The following is a 15,819-nucleotide window of genomic DNA, read 5'->3' as shown; positions in this document are numbered from 1 at the left end:
GAGAGTTTCTGGGGGGAAAAGTTCCAGGACAGTGAACCTTGATCCCACTATCTTCTTACAATCGTGTTCTTGGAACTTCCTTTTTTTTTTTTTTTTTTTTTTTTTACAGAGACAGAGACAGAGAGAGAGTCAGAGAGAGGGATAGATAGGGACAGACAGACAGGAACGGCGAGAGATGAGAAGCATCAATTATCAGTTTTTCATTGCGAGACCTTAGTTGTTTATTGATTGCTTTCTCGTATGTGCCTTGACCGTGGGCCTTCAGCAGACCGAGTGACCCCTTGCTCGAGCCAGCGACCTTGGGTCCAAGCTGGTGAGCTTTGCTCAAACCAGATGAGCCCGCGCTCAAGCTGGCGACCTCGGGGTCTCGAACCTGGGTCCTCCGCATCCCAGTCCGACACTCTATTCACTGTGCCACCGCCTAGTCAGGCCTTGGAACTTCTTAATTAGAAAGCACTTTTGACCTGCCTTCTCCATTGATTTGTTCTCTTCTATGTCCAATTTAGTCTTGTCACCTATACCAACTTGGTTATACTAACTTCATTAAAAATTAAAAAAAAAATTCATTTTAGAGAGAGGGGGAGAGACAGACTGAAACATTGGTCTGTTCCTGTCTGTGCTCTGACTGGGGATCCAACCTGCAACCTTTGTGTATTACGTTGACACTTTAACCAGCTGAGCTATCTGGCCAGGGCACTACTGCATTCTTTAAATACATATATATATATATATTTTTATTTTTTTTATTTTTTCCCTTTTTGTATTTTTCTGAAGTTGGAAACGGGGAGGCAGTCAGACAGACTCCCGCATGCGCCCGACTGAGATCCACCCGGCATGCTCACCAGGGGGCGATGCTCTGCCCATCTGGGGCATTGTTCTGTTGCAACCAGAGCCATTCTAGCACCTGAGGCAGAGGCCACAGAGCCATCATCAGCGCCTGGGCCAACTTTGCTCCAATGGAGCCTTGGCTGCAGGAAGGGAAGAGAGAGACAGAGAGGAAGGAGAAGGGGAGGGGTGGAGAAGCAGATGGGTGCTTCTCCTGTGTGCCCTGGCTGGGAGTCGAACCCGGGACTCCTGCACGCCAGGCCGACGCTCTACCACTGTGCCAACCGGCCAGGGCTAAATACATATATTTTTTGAAAAATGTGCATGTTGGGGATGGAAGGGCTAGAGGCTTCTTAGATTATTATGAGCTATCAGATAACTGAGTCCAGTCTATATAGTTTTTTCTTCAGTGTTTTTCATAATGCATGCTTAATAAAGGCTTTTTGGTCCTAAAAAGAATAACAATCTGGCAATCATAAAGGTCTCTTCTAGGTATTGAATGCAGTAAGTCATAAGACATAAGGATACTGTAACATATGCCTTCGAGCAGACTGCTGGCTAAGTGGAAAATATTCTCACTAAATGTGAACAGGAGTAAAAGATGGCTCAAATCCTATCTGGAAGGTAAGAGCACACCAGAGAATAGAAAGGGAACCATTGTGTCTTCAACCGAGAACACTCAGCAAATGAGAAACAAAATTACATTTATTGCAGTATTTGACCCTGCCTGAGCCCAGTGGGAAGAAAAAGAACTAAAAATAAATTCCATTTTTATATATTAAGGAATTGGAGTTTGGTTGAAAAGGCTACACCGAAAGCTCATCAAAACATACTAGGGCATGTTTTAGTGTCTCATTAATCCACACCCCATTGCTGAAAGCATCTCAGAGCCACTGCAACACGCGGTGGTGCAGGAAGCAGGATTTTATGGAGCCTTCATTCACATCCTGGAGTTTCTTAATGCACTGGGACCAAAATATCCTTTGGAAGGGCCTAAGAATTATTGTCGCCTTGGAACAAGGAAACAACTTTTAGCTACCTGCATTTCTGTCCTTGGTCCCTCCACCTGAGTAGCCCGAGTCCCAGCCGGCCCCTTGTGGCAGGGTATCCCCTCTGGAAGCTTGGAAACATTCCCCTGCCCGGGGAAGGGAGAGTATGGACACGGGACCTACACTGAGGGAAGGAAAGCGCTCTCCCACCCACTTTAGACTGGATCATTGGTGGTAGCTTTTGCTATATGGAGCATTCTGCACATTCAAAAATATTTCATGAGTGCCTACTTGGTGCCAGGAAGTACCAGTGTTAGAGGTAATGTGGAATTAAGGAATAGGATTAAGAACACACTGAAAAAGCCCTGGCTGGATGGCTCAGTTGGTTAGAGCATCATCCCAATATGCAAAGGCTGCCAGTTTGATCCCTGATCAGGGCACAAACAGGAACAGATCAATGTTTCTATCTCTCTCTCTCCCTTCCTAAGAACACACTGAAAGACAAAACTTTATAGTCAACTTTTAATTCTCTATTTTACCATCTGTTGTTCAAAGGACTTCATCAGAATAGAGAAGAAGCAGAGGTGTAAATGTCAAACAAGCTTGCTTTACCCATTACTCAATGGGAGACCTGGGAAAGTCACCATCTGAGTGTATTCATTGTATTCATCTGTGCACAAGAGCTAATACTGCTTACCTCCAGGGGCTGCTGTGCTGTGAGGATTAAATTAGCACACACACACAAACACAACCTCATCAAAGACCTGGCACATCCTGTATTCTCAGAGAGTTGTGTCCTTTTTTTATTAGTCTTAAACCTTTCTTTCAGGATTCAGGGTAGGTGTTCAAATCAATAGCTTTATGGACAATGAACATTAGAGGCCATTCTCTGGTTAACTATTTAGTCACTGAGATATGGCAATACCTCTGAAATGAGTGAAGCATTCCAAATGTAAATGCATTTTTTTTTTTTTTTTACAGAGACAGAGAGAGAGTCAGAGTGAGGGATAGACAGGGACAGACAGACAGGAACGGAGAGATGAGAAGCATCAATCATTAGTTTTTCGTTGTGCATTGCGACACCTTAGTTGTTCATTGATTGCTTTCTCATATGTGCCTTGACCGTGGGCCTTCAGCAGACCGAGTAACCCCTTGCTGGAGCCAGAGACCTTGGGTCCAAGCTGGTGAGCTTTTTGCTCAAACCAGATGAGCCCGCGCTCAAGCTGGCGACCTTGGGGTCTTGAACCTGGGTCTTCCGTATCCCAGTCTGACACTCTATCCACTGCGCCACCGCCTGGTCAGGCCCAAATGTAAATGCATTTTTAAAATGTTTTTAAACATTTGTTTTTAAAAAGCTTGATTTTCATTTGGTTTATGGGCAAGTCTTCACTGGAAGTTGCAAAGTGCTTGGAGAATACAACCCGTCTAGGTTAAACAGAAACAACAAAAGTTACAGATTATACTACAAACTCTAATAAGTATTTCTGAATCTTCCTCTTTTTTTATTATCTATATCTGCACTGTCCAATAGCCACATGATGTTATTTAATTTTAAATTAATTAAAATTAAACATTTATTTATTTTGATATGGGAGAAAGAAAAAGAGAAGCATCAACTTGTTGTTCCTCTTAGCTGTTCCATTTACTTGTGTGCTCACTGGTTGCTTCTCGTATGTGCCCTGACCGGGGATTGAACCAGCAACCTCTGGCATGCCAGGATGACGCTCTATCCACTGAACAATCCAGTTAGTCGTACTAGCCACATTTTAAGTGCTCAGTGTGGGTAGAGGCTATTGTACTGGGCACTGAAGGTATAGGTCCATTGTAGTAAGTTCTACTAGATAGCTTTGCTACCTGTGGGGAAGAAATAAACTATCATCTTCTTTACAAAATAAGAAACACTGGTGTGTCAATTTTCTGTGTTAGAATATCTTTTAGTCTAATGTTTCCTGTAGTCTCGGGAACTGTCATGGTACCTGCTGATGTCCCTCTGGCTGTCTATCCCTGTCTCTAAACCCCAGCTGCCATGGCTCCAACAATTAGCTTGGAGTTTCAAACAATTAAGGAAAAGGAACTTAATGAGGGGTGTACATAAGCACCGGTGCTTCACAGTGCAGGCAGGAATAATGTCTGACCTCAGGATGAACAGGATCGGTAAACAAGCACATGACATGCCAAAGTGTCAAAGCAAAGGTCACAGACACTGACACTCCGAAGTATCAATTACTATTTGACCTTTATTTCCTGTCTCTGGAAATAGGAAGATTTGTCATTATGGTGTGTGTGTGACAGAGACACAGATGAGGGGAGAAGCTGAGATAGAGAGTAAGCTGATTATAATTTAAAAGTATCATTTCTGTACTTGAACTGACAGAGTGATTAGAAACTAGAAGTCACTGAGGGAGCTCATAAGGATTTCCTTGGAAATCTTTACAAAGAAGTAAGACACTTATTCAGGAACAAACTTCTTGGATGTAGGATGTCAAACCAGGTAACTTCTCAACATTTTTTCCTGATCTGTAATAGTCATATAAAAATAAACACTCGCCTGACCAGGCGGTGGTGCAGTGGATAGAGCGTCAGACTGGGATGCGGAGGACCCAGGTTCGAGACCCCGAGGTCGCCAGCTTGAGCGCGGGCTCATCTGGTTTGAGCAAAGCTCACCAGCTTGGACCCAAGGTCGCTGGCTCCAGCAAGGGGTTACTCAGTCAGCTGAAGGCCCGCGGTCAAGGCACATATGAGAAAGCAATCAATGAACAACTAAGGTGTCGCAATGAAAAACTGATGATTGATGCTTCTCATCTCTCTCCGTTCCTGTCTGTCTGTCCCTATCTATCCCTCTCTCTGACTCTCTCTCTGTCCCTGTAAAAAAAATAAAAATTAAAAATAAATAAAAATAAACACTCTACTAAGAAAGAAAAGAAAGCTTAAAGCCACAGAAATTATATAAGGGGACAATCACACCAGTAAAGTCACAGATGAATATTTTAAAATAGGGTAATTTTTAAAATTTACATTTGGTCTGCCCTGGCTGGATAGCTTGGTTGGTTAGAGCTTGTCCTGAAACATGAAGGTTGCAGGTTCGATCCCTGGTTATGGACATATGGAAACATCAATGTTTCTGTCTCTCTCTCTCCCTCTCTCTATAATCAATCAATAAATTAAAAAAAATTTACATTTGGTCTCTGAAAGCATCATAAGACTTGGGGACTGTATGATCTGCCACCATATTTTCACTCAAGTCCCAGAGCATATGTTGGTGCGTGAAGGGCAAAGTGCTAGGGAGCTGCGTTCAGGACTTGAAAAAGATTCGCCTCTAGTTCCCAGTCGCTTAGTACTCAATTAACTGCTTACCCTAAAGATTCCAATCCAATCCTTTCGCCGGGGAATGAAACGCTGAGTGAAGGTGTAGTAGCATGTGACATCCCCTCCAGGAACATAGAACTTCTCCACACTGGTAAAGATGACCTGGGAGAAGTCACAATGATCCAGCAAGACAGCTGATGTGGGGGGGTCTTCTACTGTCTGTTCCATGGTGGGGTCCTGTTAGGAGAGAGGGGACAGAATGAGGCTCAGACAGGGTGGCTGGAAGTGGTGGAGACTTACTTCTAGGCTCTTATCCAGGGAACATTCATTCCAGACAAGTTGGGAAAAGCAAAAAAAAAAAAAAAAAAAAAAAAAAGCCTGACTGGAACTGAGATCATCCAACTCACTTTCAGTTTCACTTTGAGCCATTTTTGCATTTATAAGTTTCTATACGAATTTTCTGAGAATATCTTTGACCTCTTCACCACAGACACCACCCCCCACAGAACCTCAATTCTCTGCTCATAACTACTTTTGTTCACCTTCTTCTAAATGCTTTAAATAATTAAGCCAGCCTCCCTAGAGGAAAGTAGTTTGAGCCGGGAATTGTAAGATATAGATTCTAGATTTTCATCCCAAAAAGCCCTGCGACTTTCAGAATACCATTTTCTCTAGATTCCAACTTTTCCATTCAATTCCACCCATCCTATAGGGTCTTCCATGTATTAAGGCACTCCGTTAGGAGCTGGGGATGGTGCAGGAACAAAGACAAGGATGGGAGGTGACTATGTGACATGCAGAGGTGACAAGCATGGATTCTGAAATCAGAAGAGCGGAGTTCAAATTCCAGCTTCACCACCAATTAAATGCATGACCTTGGGCAATTTACTTAATCAACTGGGCTCTGGTTTTCTCATCTGTAAAATGGGGCTCATCACATCTACTGCACTCGTTTTTCTGTGAGTCTGAATTGAAATACTGTAAAGTGTCCAGTCCTTAAATCAGATTGCCATAGGGAAGGCACTGCACACAGAGTAGGGACAGGCTAAATGACAGAATAAAGTGCTCAGTACAGAGTCTGCACAAAGAAAGGATTTAACACGTTAGTGATTATTGCTAGTGTGTGTGTGTGTGTGTGTGTGTGTGTGTGTGTGTGTGTTGTTTTTGTTTTTTCCTTCTGGTACAATGCTTGCCCTCAAAATGGGTCCCAATCCAATATGGAAGTTAGATGAGGAAACAAGTGACAGCTAAATGGATGGTACAAGTGCAAAATTTCTTAGGTTCAAAAGAGGGAGAGATACGACTGGTTAGGAAAATGGAGAGAAGCTTCGGGGAGTGCGTACTCTCCCAGATAAGCCCCTCAAGGAAGATCAGGATTTTGACAAATAGGTTTGGGGGGAGGACATTCCAGGAATGCAGAACAGCAAAGAAACAGAAAAGTGCAGCCCCTGTTTGGAGGACAGCAAGCTAGTTTGGATCCCTATCTATAAAGTGGAGAGGATCATTTCTAGGGCACAGTACAGATAAAATGCAAGCAAGGACAGGAAACAATTGGGAGGTAAAAACAATACATAAAAGAAACAAAGTCTTTTCAGTTGTTGAGCCAATACTCCCCCCCAACCCCCTCAAAGGTTACATGCCTTGTCTTGTAAATGCATCCGGTTCTAACATGTAGTGAGTCCATGATTCTTAACCAGAATTTTACTGGGAGATAAACACAGTATTACAGCTCTCCAAGGTAGATGCAGAAAGATCTGTGCACATGCAAGCACTGTATGACGCCTACCAATTCAGCTGTTGGAACATGTTGGAAGATTGTATGCAGGCACACACACAACTTAAAATAAGTAAGTAGCTCTTCTAGGCCTGCCCCACCCTACTTACTTCCAGGTTTTATTTTGAACTCTAAGCAACCAGGCCTCTTCTTCCAAGTCCCGCCAGAAACCAGTTTTGTTTTTCACAGAGAAGGCAAAGGGACTTGGAGGTACTGAACTATTTATTCTTGGGATTGAGTTTAGTAGCTAAAAAAATGTATTGGCTTTCTGGTTTGTGACACAGTTTAACCACATCCTCAACCTCAAACCTCAGATCAGTTTTTCTGAGGAAGAGAGAGATCACATTGCAGTCTGTCAGGACTTGTTCCTCATGATAAGCTGCTGCTTGGTGAGCTCTTACAGATGTTTTGGGAGGGAGGGGGGAAGGCTTCTCAGGTTCAGACCCCTAACTTCCCCAGTGCTCTCCAGTCATACTGAGGACAGCATATCCACTCTGTCCTGAGCCTGGAGCGCCATTTATCTGAGCACGTAAAATGACTTAAACTGTCTTTTGACTATAGATCTAAAGAACACTCCGGTAAGAGTGACTTCAGAAAATGTCTCATTTAATCTATGTGCCATACTTTCTGTTCTTTTCCTTCATAACATTATCACCACTGTATACACGACGTAATGCCTAGCCCATAGTATTTGCTGCTTGAGTATTCACTGAATAAATGAGTGAATAAGATATGTATATAATTCACCAAAAAATAAAAGGAAAGGGCTCTGTACATAAACAATGGTATAAAACAGGGGCCCCCAAACTTTTTACACAGGGGGCCAGTTCACTGTCCCTCAGACCGTTGGAGGGCCAGACTATAAAAAAAACTATGAACAAATCCCTATGCACACTGCACATATCTTATTTTAAAGTAAAAAAACAAAACGGGAACAAATACAATATTTAAAATAAAGAACAAGTAAATTTAAATGAACAAACTGACCAGTATTTCAATGGGAACTATGCTCCTCTCGCTGACCACCAATGAAAGAGGTGCCCCTTCCGGAAGTGCAGCGGGGGCCGGATAAATGGCCTCAGGGGGCCGCATGTGGCCCGCGGGCCATAGTTTGGGGATCCCTGGTATAAAAGGACTAGTTCTTTTTTATTAGTCTTGCTCTTATTTGTTGGCTACCCTTGGAGCAGCTGCTGTTTCTCAGCTTTCTCTTTTCTAGGGGAAGGAGATGAGAATCTCCAAGCGCCAGGTCAATTCTTGGGACAGCTGGTTCAGCAAGCAGAGCGAGTTCGGGTGGCATGGTGCCAAAGAAACAAGAGGCACAGGTTTGATTTCCTTAAGAACCCATAAAATCCACACTCCATTACCTACCTTCCACACACTCAAACTCTAGCAAGCTTCCTGGCAAATGGATGCTACCGTGAAAGACAAGACCAGGAAGGGTATGGGGCCTTGATATAGTTTCTCTTTCCTTGGTAAAGAACAATCTATATGTTAGCTCATGAACAGAAGAACACTGATGGAAGGTCAGCGTATATGTTCGAAACAACATGGAAGAGCTCATGTCAAAGCTTGGGTGTAGAGCCAATGCACACTTTATCTTTTTTCTTTCATCTGAGGACCTGCTCATCTGTCTAGAAAAGTCAAAAGTTTGGTTCCTTGCTCATCAAACATGTAAGAGACTCCATGAAGTTCCTTATTTCAGTGATCTCATCACTTTCTCAAGATTCAGAGGGCAACCAATGGCACTCTGGATATTTGAAACTCAACCATTCTTTTCTTTGTGTGTGTGACAGAGATAGAGAGAGACAGAGAGGGACAGACAGGAAGGAGAGAGATGAGAAGCATCAATTCTTTGTTGTGGCACCTTAGTTGCTCATTGATTGCTTTCTCATATGTGCCTTGACCCGGGGACTACAGCAGACCGAGTGACCCCTTGCTCAAGTCAGCGGCCTTGGGCTCAAGCTGGTGAACCTTGCTCAAACCAGATGAGCCTGCGCTCAAGCTGGCGACCTCGGGGTTTCGAACCTGGGTCCTCCGCGTCCCAGTCTGACTCTCTATCCACTGCGCCACTGCCTGGTTAGGCGAAACTCAACCATTCTTGAAAGAAAAACTCTCCTCTGCCAAGACTGGGAAAGGGGCTGAGGAGGCACACGGAGCAGAAGAGAGCAGTGGCTTCCTGTCTACCTCTTACCAAAGCTGAGGACAGAGAAGGCCATGGGCAAATCTAGAGCATAACCATGCCAATCTGAAGATACCTCATTCAGCTTTTCCTGGAAGGAAGGGATCTACTCATTTTTAAGGTCAGTGATCCTTTTTTTTTTCTTAATTGATTTGAGAAAGAGAGAGAGAGAGAAAGGGAAAGCGATGACAAGCATGCTTCACTTTAGTTTTTCATTGATTGCTTCTCATAGGTGCCTTGGCCAGGGACACTCAAACTGAGCCAGTGATTCCTTGTTCAAGCCAATGACCTTGGGCGTAAGCCAGTGACCTTGGGCTTCATATCAGCAACCTTTGGGCTTAAGCCAGTGAAGGTCAGTAATTCTTAAAGTCTTTTGTCCCTTCTGGTGATAAAATTCCTTGGGAGAAATGGGAATTTACTTTTCTAACAAAGCAGTCTAGATATGACTTTTTGTGGAGGGGGGGCAAGAAAGATGTGTAAGAAAAATTAGAATGATTTAAGCATTAATTTCCCCCTCCTTTACCCACTCTTCCCACTCGAACCTGTCCACCATACACTTCTAATTCTGGTAATATCCACAGAGGCGAGGAAGGGAGAAAAAATACAAGAGCAAAAGTTAACATAACTTTAGAAGCCCAGGAGCTACTGAGTCACAAAAAAGCTCTGGGATGAATTAGGCCCCCTGGAAATTGTGGAAAGGTATTCCACTAATTTCTTATCCGTACCCTCAAGTCATAGATGGCCACATGAGGAGTGACCAGGGAAAACAAATAGAGGTTTTAAAAAACAAACCAGCAAGCCTGGGAGAACAATGCAGATTCCATAAATTGTCACAGACATTTTATCTGGACTCTGGCATTGTTGTTACTTTGTTGTTGTTGTTGTTCAGTTGCCAAAAGGATTAGGTCCTCTGAGGAGGTGGCAATAATAGGCAATGTATTTTAAAATAAGTCCCCTGAACTGGCTCCTGGCTTCTAAGAAAACTTGACATCCATCGAGCCACTGGCTGCGAGAATGGGAGAGAGAGAGAAAGGGAGAAGTAGTGGAAGAGAATCTGATGCTTATTTCTCATGTTCATCTAATGGGCACTTCCAGCCTTACGTACTACTCCCAGGGCTGTTCCATGAGGGCAGAGAGTCTCTTACGTCTTCTGAAAAAAAGGAATAACAGCCAGTTCGACTTCTGCTCATTCTGAGTATGCCTATAAACTACACTCACAGGATTTTTAGTAGAAAAATTTTCAATGTTGTAAAGCTTCCTGGTTGAAATCCTAACTGCAAATATTCAACTAAATCAACACACCAATTTTTCTAAAGATGTTCCTCATGTATCCTGGGCCACAAAGAAGAAATAACTTTATTAAAAATAACTAGGCCCTGGCCGGTTGGCTCAGTGGTAGAGCGTCGGCCTGGCGTGCAGAAGTCCGGGGTTCGATTCCCGGCCAGGGCACACAGGAGAAGCGCCCATCTGCTTCTCCACCCCTCCCCCTCTCCTTCCTCTCTGTCTCTCAATTCCCCTCCCGCAGCCGAGGCTCCATTAGAGCAAAGATGGCCCGGGTGCTGGGGATGGCTCCTTGGCCTCTGCCCCAGGCGCTAAAGTGGCTCTGGTCGCAATAGAGCGACGCCCGGGAGGGGCAGAGCATCGCCCCCTGGTGGACAGAGCGTCGCCCCCTGGTGGGCGTGCCGGGTGGATCCCGGTCGGGCGCATCCGGGAGTCTGTCTGTCTCCCCGTTTCTAGCTTCAGAAAAATACAAAAACCAAACAAACAAGCAAAAAAAAAAAACTAGACTTCACCCTGGCCAGGTAGCTCAGTTGGTTAAAGTGTTATCCAGAATCACCAAAATTGCAGTTTGATCCCCAGTCAGGACACATACAAGGATCAGCCAATGGAGCCTTACTGGTGGCGGCACAGTGAATAGAGCAAGCATCGACCTGGGACACTATGGTCCCAAGTTTGAAACCCAAAGGTCGCTGGCTTGAGTGCAGACTCATCTGGCTTGAGCCAGACTCCCCAAGTGGGATCATCAAAATGATATCATGGTCACAGTCCTGGCTGGTTGGCTCAGTGGTGGAGCATTGGCTTGGTGTGTGGAAAGTACCTGGTTCGATTCCTGGTCAGGGCACACAGAAGCGCCCATCTGCTTCTCCACCCCTTCCTCTCCTTCCTCTCTGTCTCTCTCTTCTCCTCCTGCAGCCAAGGCTCCACTGGAGCAAAGTTGGCTGGGGTGCTGAGGACGGCTCCATGGCCTCTGTGTTAGGCGCTAAAATGGCTCCTGCCGCAACTGAGCAACGCCCCAGATGGGCAGAGCATCGCCCCTATGGGCATGGGTGGATCCTGGTCAGGCCCATGCACGAGTCTGTTTGACTGCCTCCCCACTTCTAACTTCGGAAAAATTAAACAAACAAACAAACACACACAAAAAAACGATACCATGGTTGCTGGCTTGAGTAAGGGTCACTGGCTTGGCAGGCATGTATGAGAAGCAATCAATGAACTAAAGTGACATAATTACATGTTGATGCTTCTCATCTCCTTTTCTGTCTCTCCTTCTCTTTGTGTGTCTCTCTCTTGCAAAAAAAAAAAAAAGAATCAATCAATGAAAAAAAATTAATCAATGAATGTATAAATAAGTGGAACAATGACTTGTGTTTCTCTCTTTCTCTCAAATAAATAAATATAAAAACAAAATAGGGCCCTGGCCGGTTGGCTCAGTGGTAGAGTGTTGGCCTGGCGTGCAGGAGTCCCAGGTTCGATTCCTGGCCAGGGTACACAGGAGAAGCGCCCATCTGCTTCTCCACCCCTCCCCCCTCTCCTTCCTCTCTGTCTCTCTCTTCCTCTCCTGCAGCCAAGGCTCCATTGGAGCAAAGTTGGCCCGGGCGCTGAGGATGGCTCTGTGGCCTCTGCCTCAGGCGCTAGAATGGCTCTGGTCGCAACAGAGCAACGCCCCAGATGGGCAGAGCATCGCCCCCTGGTGGGCGTGCCTGGTGGATCCCGGTCGGGCGCATGCAGGAGTCTGTCTGACTGCCTCCCCGGTTCCAACTTCAGAAAAATACAAAAAACCCAAAAAACCCAAAATAGTTTTCTACCTGAAAGAATACCTAACTTTTTACATTAGCCTTTTATAGTAGTGGGCACATGTTTCAAGAGAAATGAAGGTTATAGGTAGTTTCTCTAGATTAGTTTACAGAAGAAAACCAAATGCTTCTATAGCCAAGAAAGAAATGTAATTCCTTATTTGGGAAAAGTAAAAACAAAGATAAATAAAAACCAAATCCACATTAATCTAATTTCTTCATCCTTCTGCTTACTTAACTTTCTAAACAATTAGCAGTTAGCAAGTAGATGAACTGACTTGAGGCCTACTCCTCCGTGGCCCAGGAAGAGATAGGTGCTGCCACAGAAATACCCTTAGAGAACAAATGACAACAGATACAGTGGGTTTGTAGATGGCCTGAGATAGGGAGCAAAAGACACATAGTCACTGGTCCTCAAATTATTGAGCCACTTGCTGTAACTCAAATTTTCCAAGTTTATTATAGTTCCTTATCTAAAATCTTTCAGAGTGCCTTAGAAAAATTGTATCCCCCCCCCCCCCCCCCCCCCCCGCTTTACATATGCTCCGTAACAACTGTTTGGATTGGCTGCCCAGCTTGTTCTAAACAGGCTCTCATCCCACACCCCACACCACCATTGCCAGCAGTACTTGAGAGGAACAGAAAAATTGTTCTGGTACATAAGATGCAGGCAACCAGAAGAAAGTGTGCGAAGCTCAAAGTTGTGTATTAAATCTCCATTTTACTTTACTGAGATTTTATACCTTTTCTCTGAATGGGGTGACCATGCTAACCTCTGAAGTGAAAAGCATAGTGATAGTGTTTGGAGTGCTGTGGAAATGGCACGAGGCTAGGCGCCGAGGCACCTGGGTTCCTGTCTTAGTTCTGCCACCAACAAGCTCTGAGATCTTGGTGAAGTGGCACTATCTTCCTTTCTCAGTTTCCTCATCAGTAAAATGCACAGATCAGGGTAAAAAACCTGTAAAACTTTCCAGCTATAATGATGATTCTGAGTGAAAGAAAAAAGAATTATTTTAATTGCCTCTCCATCTAAGAAAATAAGGGCCTGACAGGTGGTGGTGCAGTAGAGAGAGCGTTGACCTGGGACACTGAGGGCCCGGTTTGAAACCTTGAGGTAGCCAGCTTGAGCACGGTATCATGTTGCTGGCTTGAAGCCCAAGGCCGCTGGCTTGAGCAAGGGATCACCGGTTTGGCTTGAGCCCTTGGGGTGAAGGCAGATATGACAAGCAAACAATAAACTAAAATAAAACAACTGAGAGTTGATGCTTATCTCTCCCCCTTTCACCTTTCTGTCTCTCTAAAAAAGAATAGAATAATAAGAAGAAGCAGGGCCATGGCAGTCTATCAATAAGCACTGTCAAATCCTTTTAAAGAGCCTTACACTATCTGACTTGAAAGATAATGTGACTATATGACTTGTTAGTGCTATGAAACTCTCACTGACCATCTTTCTCAAGGTCCTTTCCACTCCACAGCTGTCATATCTGCTAAAGGGTACAGTTTCAGATAGAGGCCTTCTGAAGTGAGTCACCCGTGTCTTCCTTAATCGTGTGCTCTACATTATCTACAGAGACCTATTGCCTAAAAAGTCTTTTGCTTTAAATGGTTTTTGCAGTAGTGGAGAAAAATTATATGTAACATCATTTAGTTCTCTTTAAATTTTTTTATTGATTGATTTTTAGAGAGAGGAGTGAGAAAGAGGGGAAAGAAGCTGTAAGCATCAACTCGTAGTAGTTGCTTCCTGCATGTGCCTGGACGTTTCTAACTAGTGACGCTTTATCCACCTCACCACCACAGGGCAAAGTCGTTTAGTTCTAATGTTGATAAGATGCTGTAGGAACTTTTTTTTTTTTTTTTTTTTTTTTTTTTACAGGGACAGAGAGAGAGTCAGAGAGAGGGATAGACAGGCACAGAGAGAGATGAGAAGCATCAATCATCAGTTTTTCGTTGCGAGACCTTAGTTGTTCATTGATTGCTTTCTCATATGTGCCTTGACCGCGGTCCTTCAGCAGACTGAGTAACCCCTTGCTGGAGCTAGCGACCTTGGGTCCAAGCTGGTGAGCTTTTGCTCAAACCAGATGAGCCCGCACTCAAGCTGGCGACCTCAGGGTCTCAAACCTGGGTCCTCTGCATCCCAGTCCAACGCTCTATCCACTGCGCCACCGCCTGGTCAGGCAGATCTTAACTCTTGTTTATATCAATTAGCCTCTGGTAAAACTGGCTTGCTAAAACGTTTGGCTTAAAGTCGCAGAACCTATGAAAACGCTAAGTGAGGATTTACTGTATAGCATGTATATTATTCTACTCAGCTCCAACCAAGGGCATTTGTTGGCTTGCATCTAGAGCTAAATATCCAACGGATAAAATGTTAACATGCGCGGGAGAGGTTGAATTTACGGTGTGAGCAGGAACGTTAGCTCCCAAACTAAACTGGCCTGAAGGTGGCAGTGGGAGGGGCTATGGGAGACCGGCTGGAAAGAAGCAGGTCACTATACCCCAGCTGTCTCTCCTTCTCGGATGCCTAGAACACCTCCTCCAATTACAGCGGCCTCATCTGAAGGAAAGGGGCTTCAGGGATCGAGCCTACTCACAGACAGGGAAAATGAGCCCCAATGAGAAAGTAACTGGCCGAGGTGACTGGGCAGGGCCTCGCCCCCGCCTCCAAGCAAACAACGATGATGTTACGGACAAGGATTAAGGAACCACTAGGACCTCCGTCCGCGGGAGGGGGCGTGATGCAGTGACGTCAAGACCCTCACTCCAGTCAGAGCGGTACCTTCTGCCCAAGGAGTGTCCCTCCCGGCCACAAGCCCTCCCCTGCTAGGGAGAAAACCGCCTCTCAACTCTTCAAGGCCGCGCAAAGAGCTCCAGAGGCTCATGACGCCACTCCCACTTACTGTCTCCCTAGAAAGATGGAAGGAGGTGAAAACCGAAACCGGTAGCACCTTTACCGCTCATGGTACTTTCTCAGGTCTGGAAGTCTGATTTTGGGGAACCTGAGGGCCCAACTGCCACTAATTACCCTCCTTCACTTTACGGACTCACCCGGGGCAGCAGCTGGCCGCGGCGCAACAGCAACAGGACAGGGCAGAGGACAGGGGCGGAGCCAAAACCCCAAGGGAGCGCTGATCCCTTCTGACCCCGCCTACACGTCACAGTGGTCAGCAAGCCCCGCCCTCACCGCGGTGCTTGCTGGGACTTATAGTATTCAGGTGACTGGGTTCCAGCGGCCCACAGGTTGCTACCCTCTACGGTTTTTCCCAGCGATCTCACTCCAAGAAGCCTATTCCACTAAAACAAGCAGTTTACTTACCTTAAAAAAGTCAAACTTAAGCTTTTTCAGTTTTGAATAAGAAAACTCCATACCTTTGAAGGGCCGTTGAGAGGTCATCTTTGTTTTTCTCCTATCTCCACATATCATTTCACTAACAGTCTGATAGATGAGACGCCCTTTGGCATTTAATCACGCCTTGCACTTGCCCCTAAAGGGGTCCCATCAGTTTTCCTTGGTACTCCAGATTCTGTGTTTCATCATTCCCTTTCTATAAAGAAATTATTCTTTAGCATGAACTCTGCCTGCCAAGGTAGTACTCTTCCCAACCGTGTAAGCGTAAACTCAGCAAAATCCTGCTAAGTCACTTCTGAGAGAATTCCCCAACTTCGATAGCTGAA

The 15,819-nt window shown here is 45.0% G+C and overlaps 1 protein-coding gene across 1 annotated transcript in view; it reads right to left on the bottom strand.

The window, feature by feature from the left end:
- The window catches only part of CALCOCO2 (calcium binding and coiled-coil domain 2), a 32,674-nt gene extending 17,390 nt beyond the window's left edge, over nt 1–15,284 (bottom strand). The window contains exons 1-2 of the mRNA XM_066364465.1: nt 15,193–15,284; nt 5,169–5,357 (exon numbers count right to left, since the gene is read on the bottom strand). Coding sequence (XP_066220562.1) covers nt 5,169–5,348 — 180 coding nt within the window. The 5' untranslated portion in view covers nt 5,349–5,357; nt 15,193–15,284. The remainder of the gene's footprint in view (nt 1–5,168; nt 5,358–15,192) is intronic.
- Between the last annotated feature and the right edge of the window lie 535 nt (nt 15,285–15,819).

Source organism: Saccopteryx leptura, chromosome 2, assembly GCF_036850995.1.
Source record: "Saccopteryx leptura isolate mSacLep1 chromosome 2, mSacLep1_pri_phased_curated, whole genome shotgun sequence".
Classification (NCBI taxonomy): domain Eukaryota; kingdom Metazoa; phylum Chordata; class Mammalia; order Chiroptera; family Emballonuridae; genus Saccopteryx; species Saccopteryx leptura.
This window is presented reverse-complemented; position numbering and strand designations above follow the sequence as displayed.